At 49.6% G+C, this 16,908-nt stretch overlaps 1 protein-coding gene across 1 annotated transcript in view; it reads right to left on the reverse strand.

The window, feature by feature from the left end:
- Positions 1-4,689: 4,689 nt before the first annotated feature.
- Positions 4,690-16,908, reverse strand: part of C8H8orf74 (chromosome 8 C8orf74 homolog) — a 30,876-nt gene continuing 18,657 nt past the window's right edge. The window contains exons 3-4 of the mRNA XM_027550759.1: positions 5,773-6,176; positions 4,690-5,056 (exon numbers count right to left, since the gene is read on the reverse strand). Of these exons, the coding sequence (XP_027406560.1) occupies positions 4,820-5,056; positions 5,773-6,176 (641 nt within the window). The 3' untranslated portion in view covers positions 4,690-4,819. The remainder of the gene's footprint in view (positions 5,057-5,772; positions 6,177-16,908) is intronic.

Raw genomic sequence — 16,908 nt, forward strand, 5'->3', positions numbered from 1 at the left:
AGCAGAGATTACTGAATGAATAGGGTATGATGACATTGCTGTTGGGGTGAATGTTTTCTGAAGAGGGAATGATAATGATGGATAAACCCAGGTCAGGTCAGTTCAGTTCAGTCACTCAGTTGTGTCCGACTCTTTGCGACCCATGAATCGCAGCACGCCAGGCCTCCCTGTCCATCACCAACTCCCGGAGTTTGCCCAAACTTACGTCAGTTATGCCATCCAGCCATCTCATCCTCTGTCATCCGCTTCTCCTCCTGCCCCCCATCCCTCCCAGCATCAGAGTCTTTTCCAATGAGTCAACTCTTCGCATGAGGTGGCCAAAGTATTGGAGTTTTGGCTTCAGCATCAGTCCTTCCAATGAACACCCAGGACTGATCTCCTTTAGGATGGACTGGTTGGATCTCCTTGCAGTCCAAGGGACTCTCAGGAGTCTTCTCCAACACCATAGTTTAAAAGCATCAATTCTTCAGTGCTCAGCCTTCTTCACAGTCCAACTCTCACATCCATACATGACCACAGGAAAAACCATAGCCTTGACTAGACGGACCTTTGTTGCCAGAGTAATATCTCTGCTTTTCAATATACTATCTAGGTTAGTCATAACTTTCCTTCCAAGGAGTAAGCGTCTTTTAATTTCATGGCTGCAGTCACCATCTGCAGTGATTTTGGAGCCCCCCAAAATAAAGTCTGACACTGTTTCCACTATTTCCCCATCTTTTTCCCATGAAGTGATGGGACCAGATGCCATGATCTTAGTTTTCTGAATGTTGAGCTTTAAGCCAACTTTTTCACTCTCCTCTTTCACTTTCATCAAGAGGCTTTTTAGTTCCTCTTCACTTTCTGCTATAAGGGTGGTGTCATCTGCATATCTAAAGTTATTGATATTTCTCCCGGCAATCTTGATTCCAGCTTGTGCTTCTTCCAGCCCAGCGTTTCTCATGATGTACTCTGCATATAAGTTAAATAAGCAGAGTGACTTTAAAGGTCCAGGTTCCCACAGAAGAGACTATTCAGATTCTGTCCCCTGGCCCCTGAACAGTCTTCCATCTAAGAGTGGATACTGTAGTCTGGCTGAGAGTCCAGAGTAAAAAGTGTGGCTTAAACCCAGGAGCCATCACACATGCAGGCAGAGGGGTGGTCTTGGCTACAGGGACCCTGCCTTTTGAGATAGTAGAGAAGACAAAAGCTCTCTTCTAGAGGTTGGAGCTCTGGATGCGTCTGTCATGACTTCAATCTCCACCCCCCTCCCCCCACCTCATTAGTCAAGTGACCTTGAGTAATCATTTCACCTGTGTGAGCCTCAGTTTCTTCATCTGTCATGGGAGAAGCATTCCCTGCCTTGCCAGCTTCCTAACGTCAATCAAATAATGGGTGTGTGCTCCTTGGCTCAAACCACTGACAGGGTGGAGCTGCCTCCCAGGTGATTGGATTAAGGAGCAACCTCTCTTCTGTGTCTTCTGCTTCCCTTTGCATGGTGTCTTCCTTCTCTCAGCCTGGAATCTTAGCTGCTAGAATATCAGTCTCCTAGAATCCTTATAGCCTCCCACCAAAAGGGAGGGAACCCTGACAGCTCTAAGTGGAAAAACACCTGAATCAATCACCAGGGCTGGAGGTGTGGTAGGTGGGGTGATTAAAGAGCATTTTGATTGGTCTAGCTTGGGTCATGTGCCCATGCCTGGCCCAATCACTGTGGCCCAGCACAATGGTGTTCTAGTACTGGTCCACGTGTGAAATGTGCTCTTCCTTTGGCCAGGGAGGGAGGCATTAAGGCTAAGAGCCTCCATCAGAACCCTGTGGTTGGTGCAGGCAGCAGAGACCAGTTTTTCAAAGAAGTTGTTGATCTGGGCAGTCAAAACTGTATGTGTGCGCTGAGGCATAGGGCTATTTTGTAAGCCAATAGGTGCCAGGTCCCTGTAAAGTCATGTCAATATTTCTGTTGTTAGCCCTGTACCCGAGTTTCTGTGAGGATGACCAGGGACTGAGACCCTGCTCCAGTCTGAGTATCCTGGCCAAGAAGGTTGAGGACTTGATTTATCGCCTATTAATGAAAATTCCATGTCTTATTGATACAACAGTTCTCTCATTTAAAAACAGAGAACACTGTGCAAGTGCCTTTAAAGGACTTCTCCCATCGTGGTTTTCTTTTTCTACTCTATCCACACAGCCGTGTTTGGCTGAACTGGTGGTTTTTGGCAATGCTCTCAGGTCTACAGACATACAATGTGCCTGACACCGTGTGACGGTCTAAGAAGACATCACAGACGTACAACGGCTCCTGGCTCTCAAAGGAGTTGTAAGCTGGCAGGACTTGCAAACGAGGACCAGGAGTGCAAAATGGTGGAAAACAATGAGTGCTCAGGAGCTGCTGGAGTGGAGAAGAGCAGGGAGGCTGTGGGACTCAGGATGTCTGGGCTGGGGAGAGGAAGGCCCCTGCTTGTGGACTTCTCCCTACCCCCTGCCACTGCCAGGCCACCGATACTTGAAAGGCAGTAAAATGGGGAGGTGAAGAATATGACCTATGTCTAGACTCCCTGGTGTTTCTTAGCCCCTGCCCATCAGCTTCCTCATCTGTAAAATGGTGATGGTAATAACAGTACCCACTTCATAGGACTGTCATGAAAATAAAATGTTACTACACATCAAGTGCTTACAGGAGTACCTAGCACACAGCATGTGTTCAACTCACGTAACTTGTCATCATGTTACATCAAATATTTGCTTGTCGATTCACTGACTTTCTCTCGTCCCACCAGATTATAAACTTCATGAGCAGGGGCTCTTTTTTTACTGTTTGGTGCAGTATTCTCAAGGCTCAGAATAGTTGCTAGCACACAGTAGGTACTTACTAAATATCTGTGTACTACATACCTGATAGTTAATATTATACTTGGCTTGAATTATTTTAATAGCTTCCTTCCTGGTCTCCTCTCTTCCAGATTCTATATCCCTCCAATCATTTTGCTCTTACTCGAAAGGTCAGGGGTTTTGGTTTATTAAGCCTTCAACTAACTGGACAAGGCCCACCCACATTAGGGAAGGCAATTTGCTTTACTCCATCTGCAGATTCAAATCTTAGTCTCATCCAAAAAAAAAAAAACACCCTGTCAGAAACATGCAGAATAATGTTTGGCCAGGACTTTAGACAGTCTTTTGAGTTACACGCTGATGATACTAGAGCAGATTTTTGTCTTGTTTTCAGTAACACCGGTATGGTTCTCAGGGTGGTTGCTAAATGCAGAGAACCATTTGTATTAACCTTCTTGAAAAAGAGGAAGTCTAGATCCTTGCATTTTCCTAACTCACGCACTTTCTTGTTGAACTCATTGCTGTTATAGGTGTATTGGAAAACGAAAATGCAGTTGCAAATACCAAGATAAATAGTTGCAGGTTTACACCCTCCAGTAAGTGGCAAAGTTGCTGCAGCAAGTCTGCTCCAACTGCTCCCTCTGAGCCCTTCATCAAGATTCCGCCTTCAAGGTCCTGCACATCACGAATATACCCTTTGCCTGCCACTCCCGCTTCCCCACTGGCCTTCCAGTGGCCAGGTGGCCTCGTGACTCTTACAGGCCAGCCACCACCGGCTGGAGCAGCAACAGTCCATCCCTTTGCCCACCCCAGAGCAGGAGTCAGCTCTTCTGAGTTGCTTGTACCTGCCAGAATTCCAGCATCCCAGGGAGAGCCGCACACGCTGTCTTTTAGAGGGTTACACCAAGGCAGGAAAAGCTTGGGAAGGAGACAGAGGTCAAGCCTTGTCATCTTCCGGTTTTAGCGTCAAGTTTACTGAAAACTCACTCACTGCCCATGTGACTCACAAACCAGGAAGCTGGCAGGAGCTGGAAGTCCAAGTGGAGGGGTGTCAGTCTTGTCCTGGCTTCTCATACAGAGATTCTGAATAACACTCCACTGAACAGTGACCCATCAGGCAGGACTCCAGGACAATAAAAGTCAACCAGGACTGTCCTAGACCAACCGGAGCGGATGGTCACCTCACCTCTGGAACGCTTTATTCTTGGGCTCTCGGGGATGATTCATCTCTCTCTGAGGATGTTAGTGTGGGAGTGGGCCTTCCACTCTGGCCAGCAGGTCTCCCACTTGACAGGAGGGAGCGCTGGGCTCAGAGACAGAAAGGACATGGACAAGGTCACAGATGCCAACAGTGCTGGGTGCAGTGCTGGGTCTCTGGCCTCCAGGATGGTGCCTGTTCCCCTGTCTCAGGCTAAACAAGACGGATTCTCACAGAAGGAAGTGTTTTCCAGAGGTGTGGGCTCTGTGCCCTCCAGCAGGAAAGCCGGTGGGTACAGCAGGCTGCATGTGGTAGATCCTCAGAGAGGAAGGGGTCCCAGCACCTGTTTCCCTGACGGTGCTGCAGGGGAAGCACCCCACTGAGGGACAGGACCACCACCCTCCCTCTTACCTGTTGAGACCTTCTTGGGGCTGTTGTGTTGTTCATGTCTGTTGTCTGAGCTCAGACTTAGTCACCAGTGGTGTCTGACTGGCCTCATGGGACAGCCCTCTCCCACCCTGCAGGGAAAATCTATTTGGATTGGATTTTCAGGAGGTGAAAGGTGGTATCCAGCAAGAAGATACAGAACATGCAGTAAGTGTTGTGTCTTCCCCGTCCCCACCTCCTTCACCCACGTAACTCAGTTACACATGAAACAGACATTCAACAAGTTCTGCAGCCAGGACTTGCGTGTGTTTCTTTTAATCACTAGAGATCTCTGACCTATTGGGTGCCGAGTGCATCACGTAATCCTTTCATAATTGAAAATGGCTCTTCCTCAATCAGAGTGTTCAGACCGTAGACATCAGGGGCCTTCTACTTCTTTGCTTTTGCTTTCTTCCCTTTGTGGGTTTTGGACAACTTAAGAGCTTCGTCTTGGCCTGGCTGACCAGCAATGGGGACCAAGGGAGGGATGGGAGCGTTGAGGTTTAGAGTCTTCTTCTGAAGTTTCAGGTCCAAAATATCAAAGGTTATCTGTATCTCATACTGCAGCAGCTCCTTGAGGCACTCGATCTGGATGTGAATGGCCTCAGTGATGAGTTTCTCTAGCTCCTGCAAGAAACAGAACGTGGCTGGTAAACAGGGCCTGGGGAAAGCTGAGGCCACCTGCAGGCAGAGTCCCACCTCAGGTGCCTCTTCTCAACCCAGCTGTCTCCTTTCTCAATATGCTGGGATCTTCCATTCCCTGCTCCCCAGACCTACTCTCTGTCCATCTCCACCCTACTCTATGCCCCAGGAGGCTGACTTTTAAGAGCTGCATCAACCAGCTCCCTTGACCTGTCACTACCGACTGGGTTCAGCCAGTGGGAGGCCCTGGCAGGAGATCGGAGGGCGGGGAGAGGATGAAACCCCCATGGCCCTTCCTCCATCCCCCAGGCCTCCATGAATGCCAGCTCTGCAGGCAGACAGGGCACTGCGGAAGTCTATGGTGGTTTGGAACCTGGGGGCTCCTTTGGTGGAATCTGTGCTAGAAAGAACTTGGACTTTGGGGTCAACCAGGCCTCAGTCCAAATGTAAACTCGGCCACATGCCAGCTCGGGAACCTTGGGTTAAATCAGTTAAACTCTCTGAGCCTCAGTCATCTCATCACTAAAATGGGGGATTGAATACATCTGAGGGATGTTTCATGAAACATGTGCACAAAACCTGTGCCCTCCTGTGCCCTCCCAAGGGTGAGGACCCCAGGGTCCCGCCCGCAGGTTCTCTTGGACGGAAGGGACATAGACTGGGGCAGGAGAGCCTCCCCCTGCCCCACGGGCCCCTCTCACTTCTCTGTTCAGAGTCTGGTGCCGCCGCCCAGGCAGCTGGGAGAATGTCTCCTGCAGCAGGTGCTGCTGCTCTAGGCGCAGGGCCCCCTTCAGCAGCAGCATGTTGGTCCGCTTCTGCACCTCGGCCGTGCTCAGCTCCTCCAGCTGCTGCTCGTGCTTCCAGACTTCCCGGTCCTTGCCCTCGGCCAGTGGGAGCGGCTGGGGCGGCGTGCACACCTCCAGGTTAGTAACAGTCAGGTTGACATCCTGGTCCTGGCCCAGCACATACTGGTAGAGTTTGTAGTGGCGGATGAAGGTGTTGTGGAAGTAGTCGCACAGGGCCAGCAGGTGGGTGGTGTTGAACTGCCCCTGGTAATCTCTGAGCTTGTTTCCCAGGATTGTCACGGCCTCGGTGATGGAGCAACCTGGGGGCACAGAAGGGCTGGGCAGCAAGTATGAACCAGACCAAAGTGGCAGGGATGGCTGATCAATATGTGCTCACCCCAGAGTCCATGTCCTATGAACGGTTGTATGTCACCAATTTTTAGCTCGAGAAAGCCATGGAGTGTATCATGTTTCCCTTTTTCCCTTGGCTCCTGGGAAGGTCAGGGGGCAATTTTATACAGTAACTTACATTTATCCTATTTTTTTCTTATATGATTATCCCACTCCTTGCCTATATTTTGACATTTAGCTCTTGTTTTAAAGGCTGATTTCAGCTATGCTTTATGCTGTTTCCACTTCAGACCCTTCAGGAAGGAGGTGAGAGTATAAAAGAGATTCTGATATGAGTGGAGCGTGAGATGGTTGCAGAGACAGGGACATTATACTGGCCACTTGGGTCACTGACTTAGGCAAGTATTGTTTAGACCATGTAGAGATCAGCTCTGAGGGTAGCACTGGGCAATGCTCCTTGGAGGATAAGCCATCTTCTCCCATCTTCTTCCTTTCACATCTCTCTCTTTTTAATTTGTTTACTTTTCAGCTGCACTGTGTGGCATACAGGATCTTAGTTCCCTGACCAGGGATCGAACTCATGCCCCCTGCAATGGAAGAACAGATTCTTAACCACTGGACCACCAGAGAAGTCCGCCTTTCGTGCCTCTTGCTCACAACTCCATCAGAGGCTCAGGGTAAGAGTGTGGTCAGGAGGGCAAGACTCTCCCCAGCATATGATTGCATCTCAAGACAGAGGTGGTTCAGTAAAGGGTCTTGCTGAGTGAGGTGCATGCCCTGTGGACAGATCTCTGGCAGGGAGAGGACAGGACAAGTGACAGAGAAGGACCCTGGACCCTCATATGGATGCCACCACCAGGGGCACCGTGAACTCAGCCGTGTCTCTCTCGCCCCCTGTCTCAGTGTCAGCTCTGCAGGACAAGAGCTTGGGCACAGACAGGGGTATTCCACAGCTCCCTCTATGAAGATGGAGACCAGGTGCTGCACACAGGGAGCCTGGCTTTTCTCCTGGGGTGGAGGCCAGCCTGCTTGCAGATCCCCCCCACCTGGTGACCACCCTCTTCAGGGCCCTGCCAGAGTACCCCTGGGGCCTTCAGGAGGGGCTGTCTCTGCCCGGCCCATAGGGCTGTTTTTCAAGCCCTCCCCACCCACTGATTCTGCCTTCACTTTGGCTCCTCAGTCTTGGCTCTGCATGAGTGTTTTTACCTTAACTCTCCCCAGAGTCTGAGAGAGCAGGGCTTTACACAAATATTAGCACACGGAGCACTGCTCCACCTTGAGCCTCAGCAGAAAGTGCTATGAAGTGTCACTAGGATTTAGGCTTCAGTCTCCCAGGGGAGATCAAGCCCATCTATCCTAAAGGAAATCAACTCTAAATAGTCATTGAAAATACTGTTGCTGAAGCTGAAGCTCCAATACTTTAGCCACCTGACAGGAAAAGCTAAGTCATTGGAAAAGACCCTGATGCTAGAAAAAATTAAGGGCAGAAGGAGCAGAGGGTGACAGAGGATGAGATGGTTGGATGGCCTCACTCATTCACTGGACATGAATTTGTGTACACTCCAAGAGATAGAGAAGGGCAGGGAAGCCAGGCGTGCTCTAGTCCATGGGGTCACAGAGTCAGACACAACTGAGTGACTGAACAACAGCAGCTCCTGGGGGAAGGGGGGGGGCTTCTGCATCGTGCAGAATTAAAGGTTAGTGGGCTGTGTTTTTCCTTCCTTTCAAGGCAAATCAGCGACTCCAGGGTCCAAGACAGTACCCTGTCTGAGGATGGGGGAGGGGAGGGTGCTGGGTGGATGATGGACACAGCTCTGGCTCCTCCTAGTTGTGACTCCTGGACCACCACTCCCTCCAACGTAAAATGGGGAATAGGCGTGTTTACTTCATAGGATTGTCAGGGGGATCAAGTGGGATGGTGTGTCCAAGTGCCTTATACAGAGCCCACTGCAAGGCAGTAGTCAATGAACGCTGTAGGAAAAGAAGTGTTTGTTTCTGCACTGTGGGAAAACTCTCCAGGCCGCATCTTTGCATCTCTCCATAGGTCTTTTCATTCATCCATCCCTCTCTCCATCCATCTATCCACCATCCGAATACTCACTCGTCATCCATTCACCCATCTCTCAATCCATCTATCGCCCATTCACTCATTGTTCATTCATTCATCTCTCCACCCAACCATCTTTCCATCCATGCATGTGCATCCATTCATTTATCCATCCACAATTAATCTGTCAAGCTGTTCCTGAGGGCCTGTTAATCACTAGGCACTGTGCTAAGTTCTAGCAACATTAGGATGTGTCTTGTTAGACACATCTCTTGCCTTCAGAGTTCTCACAGGAGAGATACACAAGCCGATATTGACACATGTGTAAAGAGGAACAAAATCAGGTGACGGGGAATGCTCCGTTGAGGATATGGGTTCTCCTGGAGAGGACGAGGCTTAAGCGACATCTCAGTGGCTGAGTGGGACTGAGCCAGGAAAGACTGTGGGGGAGGCACGGCGTGGGTGCGGCCTGCCTGAGATCCGAGGGGCAAGGAGCCACATGGCACGGGTGGGAAACAAGACTGAGTTTGTTGTCGTTGGCACCTGTCGGGGGAGGCAGAAAACCGCATGTTGAGTGGAGAGGTGGGAGGAAGGCAGCTGGGAGGGCCGTGAGTGCTGTGTTAGAAGCCAGGGCTTTGTACTCCAGGCAGCCCAGGGCCTGCCCAGGGAGACCATGGTCATGTGGTGGCCTGCGGGGAGACTTCGGCCCAGTCCAGACAGGAGTCAGTGTGGCCTGAGAGTGCCAGGTCAGCAGGCACGGGCAGCAAGGGCAGATTTGAGCGGCAGGACCGATGGTCGGGCGTGGAGGGGGATAGAGGCCTGCCTGACCCGCAGCCTGTCCCTGGGGACCCTTAAGGAGCAGGAGGGCCACCAAGAGAATATGACGCAGGTGGGACGTACCTCTGTCGTGACCCCTGCCCTCAGAGAGCTTCCAGCCTGGGGAAGAGGAGACAGCTGGACAGATGGCATCCCCTCTTTTCTCTCAGTGCCCAGCTCAGCGCTCTGTGCTCAGTGAGGGCCAAAACATGTCTAGTGAGTAAATGGACAAATTGTGACATGTGAAGTGTAGTAATGGAGCTATTCATTTATCCCTTCAACAAGTGTTCATTAGGGGCCTTCCTTCCATGGGTCAAGAACTCATCTGTGGTCCAGGAAGGTGGTGAAGTCCTGGGGGAAACACGCATAGTATAATCCTGCTCAGGGCTGCTTAGTGCTGGGTGGGCACTGTAGAAAGAAGGGACTTGCTCGAGGAAGTCAGGGAGCAGGTCCCTGAGGAAGTGGGGAAGGATGGGCTGTGTCAGAGGGGATCACTGAGCAAAGAAAGGTGGAAAAGGAGGAAGCAGACAGGGGAAACAGCGTGTGCAAAGGCCCCATTGGAGAAAACGTGGCTCATCTGAGGAATGGGAATGCTGAGGACTGGGGGCTGGTGGACTAGAGGGCAGCCAGTGGGGTCCCTGGTTCTCACAGAGGTCTCCTAGACCACCCACCCCACATCCCTTATCAACTGGTTGCCTCGCTGTGTTAAGCAAAAGTTGAAAGTTAAATTTACTGAAAATAATTTTAAGGAATTAATTTTGCCCATTGTTTTCCCAGGAAAATAACAGTTTTGAATGACATTTTAAGAATTGTTTGCATTGCTCTTGTCATGATATATTTATATAAATTGTTTCTTTGCTTATATAAATTGACAATTACAAATTAGGTACATAAATAAGCCACATTAAAAGTTACTCAGAAAGTACAATTAAGTTTGATGTTAATAGTTTTTCAGTTTTAAATTTAATCTTAAAATGTTATTTACTTATCTTTAACCTTGCATTGAATATAAAGAGTAAGCTTTATAATGTATAAAGCAGATATAGTATATAATCAGACATACAGAATACCTATGTTATTAAAATTTGATGAGGTTGGACAATTAGGGAAAAAATCTCCAAAATGGTTTCTCAAAAGGCTCCAGCAATCCCACTTCAGAGTATACATGCAAAGAAATGAAACCAGGATCTTGAAGCTGTGGCTGTACCCCCATGTTATTCACAAGAGCCAAGGTATGCAAACAGGCTGTGTCAGGCCAGGTCTGTTGACAGATGAATGGTTAAAGGAACTGTGATACACACACATACGATGGAATACTATTCAGCCTTAAAAAGGAGGAAATCCTGTCATTAGCAACAACATGGACGGACCTGAAGGGCATTATGCTAAATGAAATAAGCAAGACACAGAAGGGCAAGCACTGCATGATTTCACTCATATTTGGAATCTAAAAAGGTGGAACTCGCAGACGCAGAGGGGGACACGCGGAGCTGTGAGTCAAGGACAGAGCTTCAGTTACACAGGACAAGAAAGCCCTGGAGATGGACCACGGAGGATGTCCCCGCAGCCAACCACACTGCTCTGTGCATTTGAAATGTGCTACAAGAGTATGTCTTGAGTGTTCTCACTACAAACTGAAGTGGTGACTCTGTGAGGCAGTGGATGAGGAAATCGCGGGGTGTAACTGAAGCACTTATTTCTCATTTATTGACAAATTGATACATTTTGATTTGTCAGGAGACTCAAGTTCGATCCCTGTGTTGGGAAGATCCCCTAGAGAAGGAAATAGCAACCCACTGCAGTACTCTTGCCTGGAGAATCCCATGGACAGAGGAGCCTGGAGAGCTACAGTCCATGAGGATCACAAAAGAGTAGGATATGACTTAGCAACTAAACAACAAACAACCACCCAGAAAAATAAATAAGTACGACAGCTTCTCAGGGAAATGATGGTGATAAAACTACATGGGTGGAGACACAGCTCCGGCAGCTCCAGAGCAACGCGCTTTCCTCCTGTTTGTAATCAAGCCTCATGGCTACCTGCCTGTGTCACAGAAACCAGTGACCCATGCATTCCTTGGAGTGTCTCTTGTGCCAGGAAATAAGCTGGCTGCTGATCCTGAGGTCCCCTTCACCCCTGAACCTCTGCCCCAGGGACCAGCAGGAGCCCTGGGTTCCATCACCACCCAGAGCTTTCTAAAAATACAGCACCCCATCCCTCCCCATATACACATACTCCCAACCACCTCAGAGAAACAACCACTGACTCCAGGATGGGGTCTGGCTCGAGAACTGCTGCCTGACTTCCATCAGAGTTATGAGGCAGATTGAGCCAGAGAACTCAGACTTCCATACCCAGGGGCCATCACAAATTGACCAACTGGTAGAAGGCTGGAGCCAAAGCCCCATAACACTCTTCTCTGCCAAGAGACCGTGACACCTGGCGCCTGGTCTCTTCCTGCAAAGACGTGAGCTTTGCACTGCTAGGATTCGGTGGGCATCTGTACTACTCTTTTTTGCTTTTGTGGAGGGATGGATAGAAAATGACAGTCTCTGGTTTAATTCTTTTTTATTTTTTTGATCATAATACTGCACAGCATGTGGGATTTTAGTTCCCCAACCAGGTATCAAACCTGCACTCTTTGAAGTGGGAGCGTGGTGTCTTAACCAATGGACTGCTAGAATAGAGTCCTGTTCTTTTTTTATGACACTTGTGTACATGACATAATGACATAGCAGGAACTGAAGATTCCTCCAAAAGCAACATGCGAGCAGGTGCCCAGGCTTAGGGCAAAACCAGGCACCAGGAGGAGAGATGTTCACATGGGGGAAATGTCCTGACCCAGGATGCTGAGTGTGGGAGCAGGGGAAGCTTTCCTGCAGGGAGGCTGTGGAGTCCAGTGTGGGACAACGAGGAGGAGTTTGGTGGGAGTCAGTGGGAATAGGCAGTCCCGATGGAGGGTCATCAAGGGCAGAGACCAGAGGCAAGTGGAGTGCGCTCTTTGCGTAAAGGGACCACACCTGGTTTGCAGTTTCTGGGGGGAAAAACTGAAGTCTGAGGGTCTGGGCTTGGGGACAGAGGGCCTGAAGGCTTCAGTCTGCAGAGGGCAAGCTGTATAGATCATGTGAGAGCACTGGACTTCATCACAGAAGCTGGGCTCTTGAACTGGAATTCACGAAACGTGAGGACATCCAAGGAAGGATCTCAGGACTGACCGGAGCCCAGAATTGCATCTGGAATTTGCATGCACATTTTTTTCTGGGGAGAGTGTCCATAGAGAGAATGGTCAAATTCCTAAAAGAAAGGTTAAGAATCTCAGCTGAGAGCCCTGGGCCACTCAGAGGCCTTAACTTGAGAAGTGAGATGCTGGGTGGGTATTTCAGAAGGAGAGCATGTAGGCCACTCAGAGGCCTTAAGTTGAGAAGTGAGATGCTGGGAGGGTATTTCTGAAGGATGGTGTGTGGAGGATGATGGGCAAGGCCAGCAAACGTGTCCCAGAGGGCAGGTAGCAGTGTGGGGTCATTGGTTTCTGATGCTCAAAGCTGAACTGCAGACCTGTGTGGAGGCACTTGTGTGTGGACCTGGGGAGGTGAATTATGGAAGTTGTTCTGGGCTTTGCAGAGCTGAATCTGCCGGAGGGTGCTCTGATCTCCTCCTATCTGGCCGGGCAATACCTGCGTGGAGCTGGGGTCACCCGCAACCTCCCAATGGGGGCAGCCATCACTGTCCCATTCGGCCAGGCCAGCAGCCAAGCGCAGAGCCCAGGTTTGAAGTGAGAAGTCCTTGGGCCCCGTCGTGCTAACACCCACAGGTGTCCCAGCTGCCTGTCATCCTGGCAGATGCCCTCCTACAGTCTTGGCCATGACCTCAGCCTTCAAACGCAAGTGTGGGCCTTGTCCTGGGTGGAATTCTAACTTTTAGCCCCAAGACACTCTTTGGACCAGTTCTGGTTTTTAGCAGAGGTTGTCCAAAGCTGGCTTACGAGACACACTTGGCCCCTAGACCACCCTCCGTTTTGTCTCGAGCCAAGAAGCCCCCGATGACTCAGAAAGCTAAGGATTAAGTCTCCTGGAGAAGCCTCCAGCTGCCAGGCGGCCAGATCTGTCCTTGCAAGTTACTCTTCAATTACAGGGAGTGGCTGGCTTCATTTGCATTGGCTGCTGGGAACTTCCTGAAGACGGTCCCCAAGGGCCTGGAGGCCAGCACCTGCGCGGAGCTGGTGGGAGTGGGGAGGGGAGCTTGGGGAGAGCGTGGGTGGGATGACAGCCTCCAGAATCAGGGCAAAGGGGTGCAAGGCCTGGACCAGACGGGCTGGGCTCCCTCCTTTCCCCATCCAGACTGTAGGATCTGGGGCTGGGCAAGGGGGAGCACGTGGAAGTGGGGGTTTGGGAAAGGAGAAGAGGGGCTGCTCCTTCTGGGTGGACATGAGGGGGAGAATCCAGGTGCCACTGGTGGCCCTGACAAACCAGTTTGGTTGCCCCCGCCTTGGCTGCCAGGGGAGGAAACCGGTCAGGCTGCAGCCTGACCTGGCTTACAGTTCCCAATACCTGAACTCCTGCCAGGGCAGCCTGGGATGGTGGGAAAGCGGAAGAAAGCCAGGACCCTCCACCCCACCCCCATTCGGGGTCCCGAATGCTGCCCCTGACAAGCCCCTTTCTGCCCTTGAAAAGGTTCTGCCAAACTCATCCACCCCAGGGTGCTGGTGCCAGCTCAGAAGAGGGTGTGTGTTTTCTTTGGGCAAGAGAGGGCTCTTGTTCAGGGAGTTCCCTTTGTTGGCCCGCATGCCCTGGGTCATCTCAGGCTCTGCCCAAGACCTCCTGGCAAGGTGAGCAGGTGTAACCACCATCACCACTTTACCTTCAAAAGAAACTGAGGCTTCAGGAGGTCAAGGGATATGCTGCAGGGCACAGAGGTGGCCCTAGTGGTAAAGAACCAGCCTGCCAATGCAGGAGACATAAGAAACGCAAGTTTAATCCCTGGGTCCAGGAGATCCCCTGGAGGAGGGCATAGAAACTCACTCAAGTATTCTTGCCTGGAGAATCCCATGGACACAGGAGCCTGGTGGGCTATGGTCCAGAGTGGCAAAGAGCTGAACACGACTACTGAAGCGACTTAGCATGCATGCACACACACAGCTGGGGAGTTGCAGAGCCAGAGTTCCAAAGTTCCAACCCCAGCTTGACCTGGGGAGGCCTCTTTCAGTATCCAGATTGAGGTGGCTTGGACTTGCTTTGTAAACCCTGGAGATGGACACTGGAAGGGGCCTCCAACACTCTCGGTCATAGTTTTCCAAAGGTTGTTTTGCAACAGGTATTACGTAGAAATGCGTGGCCTTGAATATAGGTTGGAGCCAGGGAAATTAAACATGTGTCCTTAATATGCTCATGAGCACAGCAGAGTATGCTAACAAGCTCAGCAAATGGCCAGAAAGGGTTGAGTCTATGCAATATTTCTTAGATTTATTGGAGGCAAACACACGCAGATCTTGGAGGTATATCGAGTTCAGTTGCAGACCACTGCAATGAAGTGAACAGTGCAATAAAGTGAGTCACCTGAATTTTTTGGTTTCCCAGTGCTCATGAACATTACACTGTCTGTAGTCTTAACTGTACAGTAGCACTCTGTCTATAAAATAGTGTGCAACTCTTTAAAAAAAAATATTTACTTCTAAAAATGCTAACGATCACCTGAACCTTCAGGGAGGTGTCATCTTTTTGCTGGTGGAGGGTCTTGCCTGGATGCTGATGGCTGCTGCCTGACGGACACCGAGACCACAGTACCTAGGATCCGGTCACACTGCACCTTGCCAGGCACGTGCTCTGTTCTCAGCCACCACTCAGAGTCGTGAGGAGGCCACCTGGGAGTCCAGGGCAGCCCCTGGCCTGAAGATGGCCTTGATGCTGGGGCCGTGCCTCAGAACTTTCTGTGGTTGTAAGAGCATAGACTGGGAATTCAGGCAGCTGTGAGCTCCTAGCTTGTTTCTGCTCCTTAACTACTTGCATGAGTTATTTTGCCTCTATGGGCATCAGTGTTCTCATCTGTAAAATGGAAGCAGTAAAAACATCTAACTCGTAGGGTTATATGTGAGCATAGGGGATAGAGCTCCCACAGTGCTTGGTACACAGTGCGTGCGTGCGTGCTTCACTTCAGTTGTGTCCAGTTCTTTGCGACCCTATGAACTGTAGCCTGACGTGCTCCGCTGTCCATGGGGTTCTCCCAGGCAAGAATACTGAAGTGGGTTGCCATGCCCACCTTCAGGGGATCTTCCTGACCCAGGGATCGAACCTGTGTCTCTTACATCTCCTGCATTGGCAGGCGTGTTCTTTACCACTAGTGCCACCTGGGAAACCCTGGTACACAGTGGCACTCAATAAATCACATGGTTGTCATCATTGTCATTGTGAAGATTCCAGGCATCCCCCACTCCCCGGGGGCTGTTCTGGGATAAATCTGTCTTCCCCAAGGACTCCGAAGACTCCTAGGGCAATGAGTTCCTAGAGGCTGGTTTTCCTCAATCCACTGTTTCCTAGGTCTTTACCTGGAGTCTCTCTCTTCCTTGCTGGGGGTGGGGCATGGGATGCTGATGTGCTTTCTCTCCTGGCCACACCGGCTGCTAAGGGTAAAGGATGGCTGGGAGTTGGCTAGAGGGTTGCAGAGGACAGAAGAAGAGGCAACCCTTCTGGTCAGAACATGTAGTGAGGACCCAATAGTACACAGTTCTCCCCAGATCTCTGGAGTATTCTCTTCTCTCCCTGCTACTGTGAACTTCTCAGTACCTGCTGGAAAGGACTAGATTTCTCATTTCCAAAGGATCTTTCCAAAAAGCTCTGGACATGTAGTTGCTGCCCAGGATTCAGCTCTTAGTAAATAATAATACAACCAGCCTGCACAGGTGTGCTACTTTATAGGTTTAAAGCATTTAATTATCCATCAATTTATTTAATTGGTCACAATCAACCTATGAAAGAGGTAATTGCTGCCATTTAACAGATGAGGAAATTGAGGTTTAGTGTATGCAACCAGAATCAGGACTCAAACCCATGTTCTCCAGCTCCAAGAAGTATGCCTCAGCTACTGGGGTATTTTTAAGGTGTGAACAGAAGACATGGGCTCCGTAGAACTACAGTACTTCCACTAGAACTTTTTAATTTTAATTTTATTGTGGTAAAATACACACAACATAACATTTACCTTTTTAACCCTTTTTTGGTGTCAGTTCAGTGGCATTAAGTCCATTGTCGTTGCTGTGGAACCATCACCACCATCCGTCTCCAGGACTTTTTTCATCTTGCAAAACTGAAACTCTGTATCCATTAAACACTACCTTCCACTTTCCCCTCCTCACAGTCCCCTGCAAATCCTTTTCTGTTTTCTGTCTCTACAGATTTGATCGCCCTAGGTACCTTATATAAGTGGAATCATACAGTATTTGTCTTTTTGTGATTGGTTTCTTTCCTTTAGTAGAAGGTCCTTAAAGTTCATCCATATTGAAGCCTGTATCTGAATTTCCTTTCTTTTAAAGGCTGAATAATATTGTATTTTATGTATAGACCACATTTTGTTTATCCATCCATCTGTTGGTGGGTTACTTCCACTGTCTGGCCATTGCTGCTATGAACATGGGTGTGCAAATATCTGCTCCAGTCCCTGCTTTCACTTCTTTTGGATGTATCCCCAGAAGTGGAATTGCTGGAACATAGGTAATTCTATGGGTAGGGTAATTCTATGTTTAATTTTTTGAGTAAGTGCTTAATGTTTCCCCGTTCACTAAGCTTTTGTGTTTATCTTAAAGAAAAACCAATAGCCACATTAAAGGAAAAATCTACCCATACATTAA

This window comes from Bos indicus x Bos taurus, chromosome 8 (assembly GCF_003369695.1).
Source record: "Bos indicus x Bos taurus breed Angus x Brahman F1 hybrid chromosome 8, Bos_hybrid_MaternalHap_v2.0, whole genome shotgun sequence".
Classification (NCBI taxonomy): Eukaryota; Metazoa; Chordata; class Mammalia; order Artiodactyla; family Bovidae; genus Bos; species Bos indicus x Bos taurus.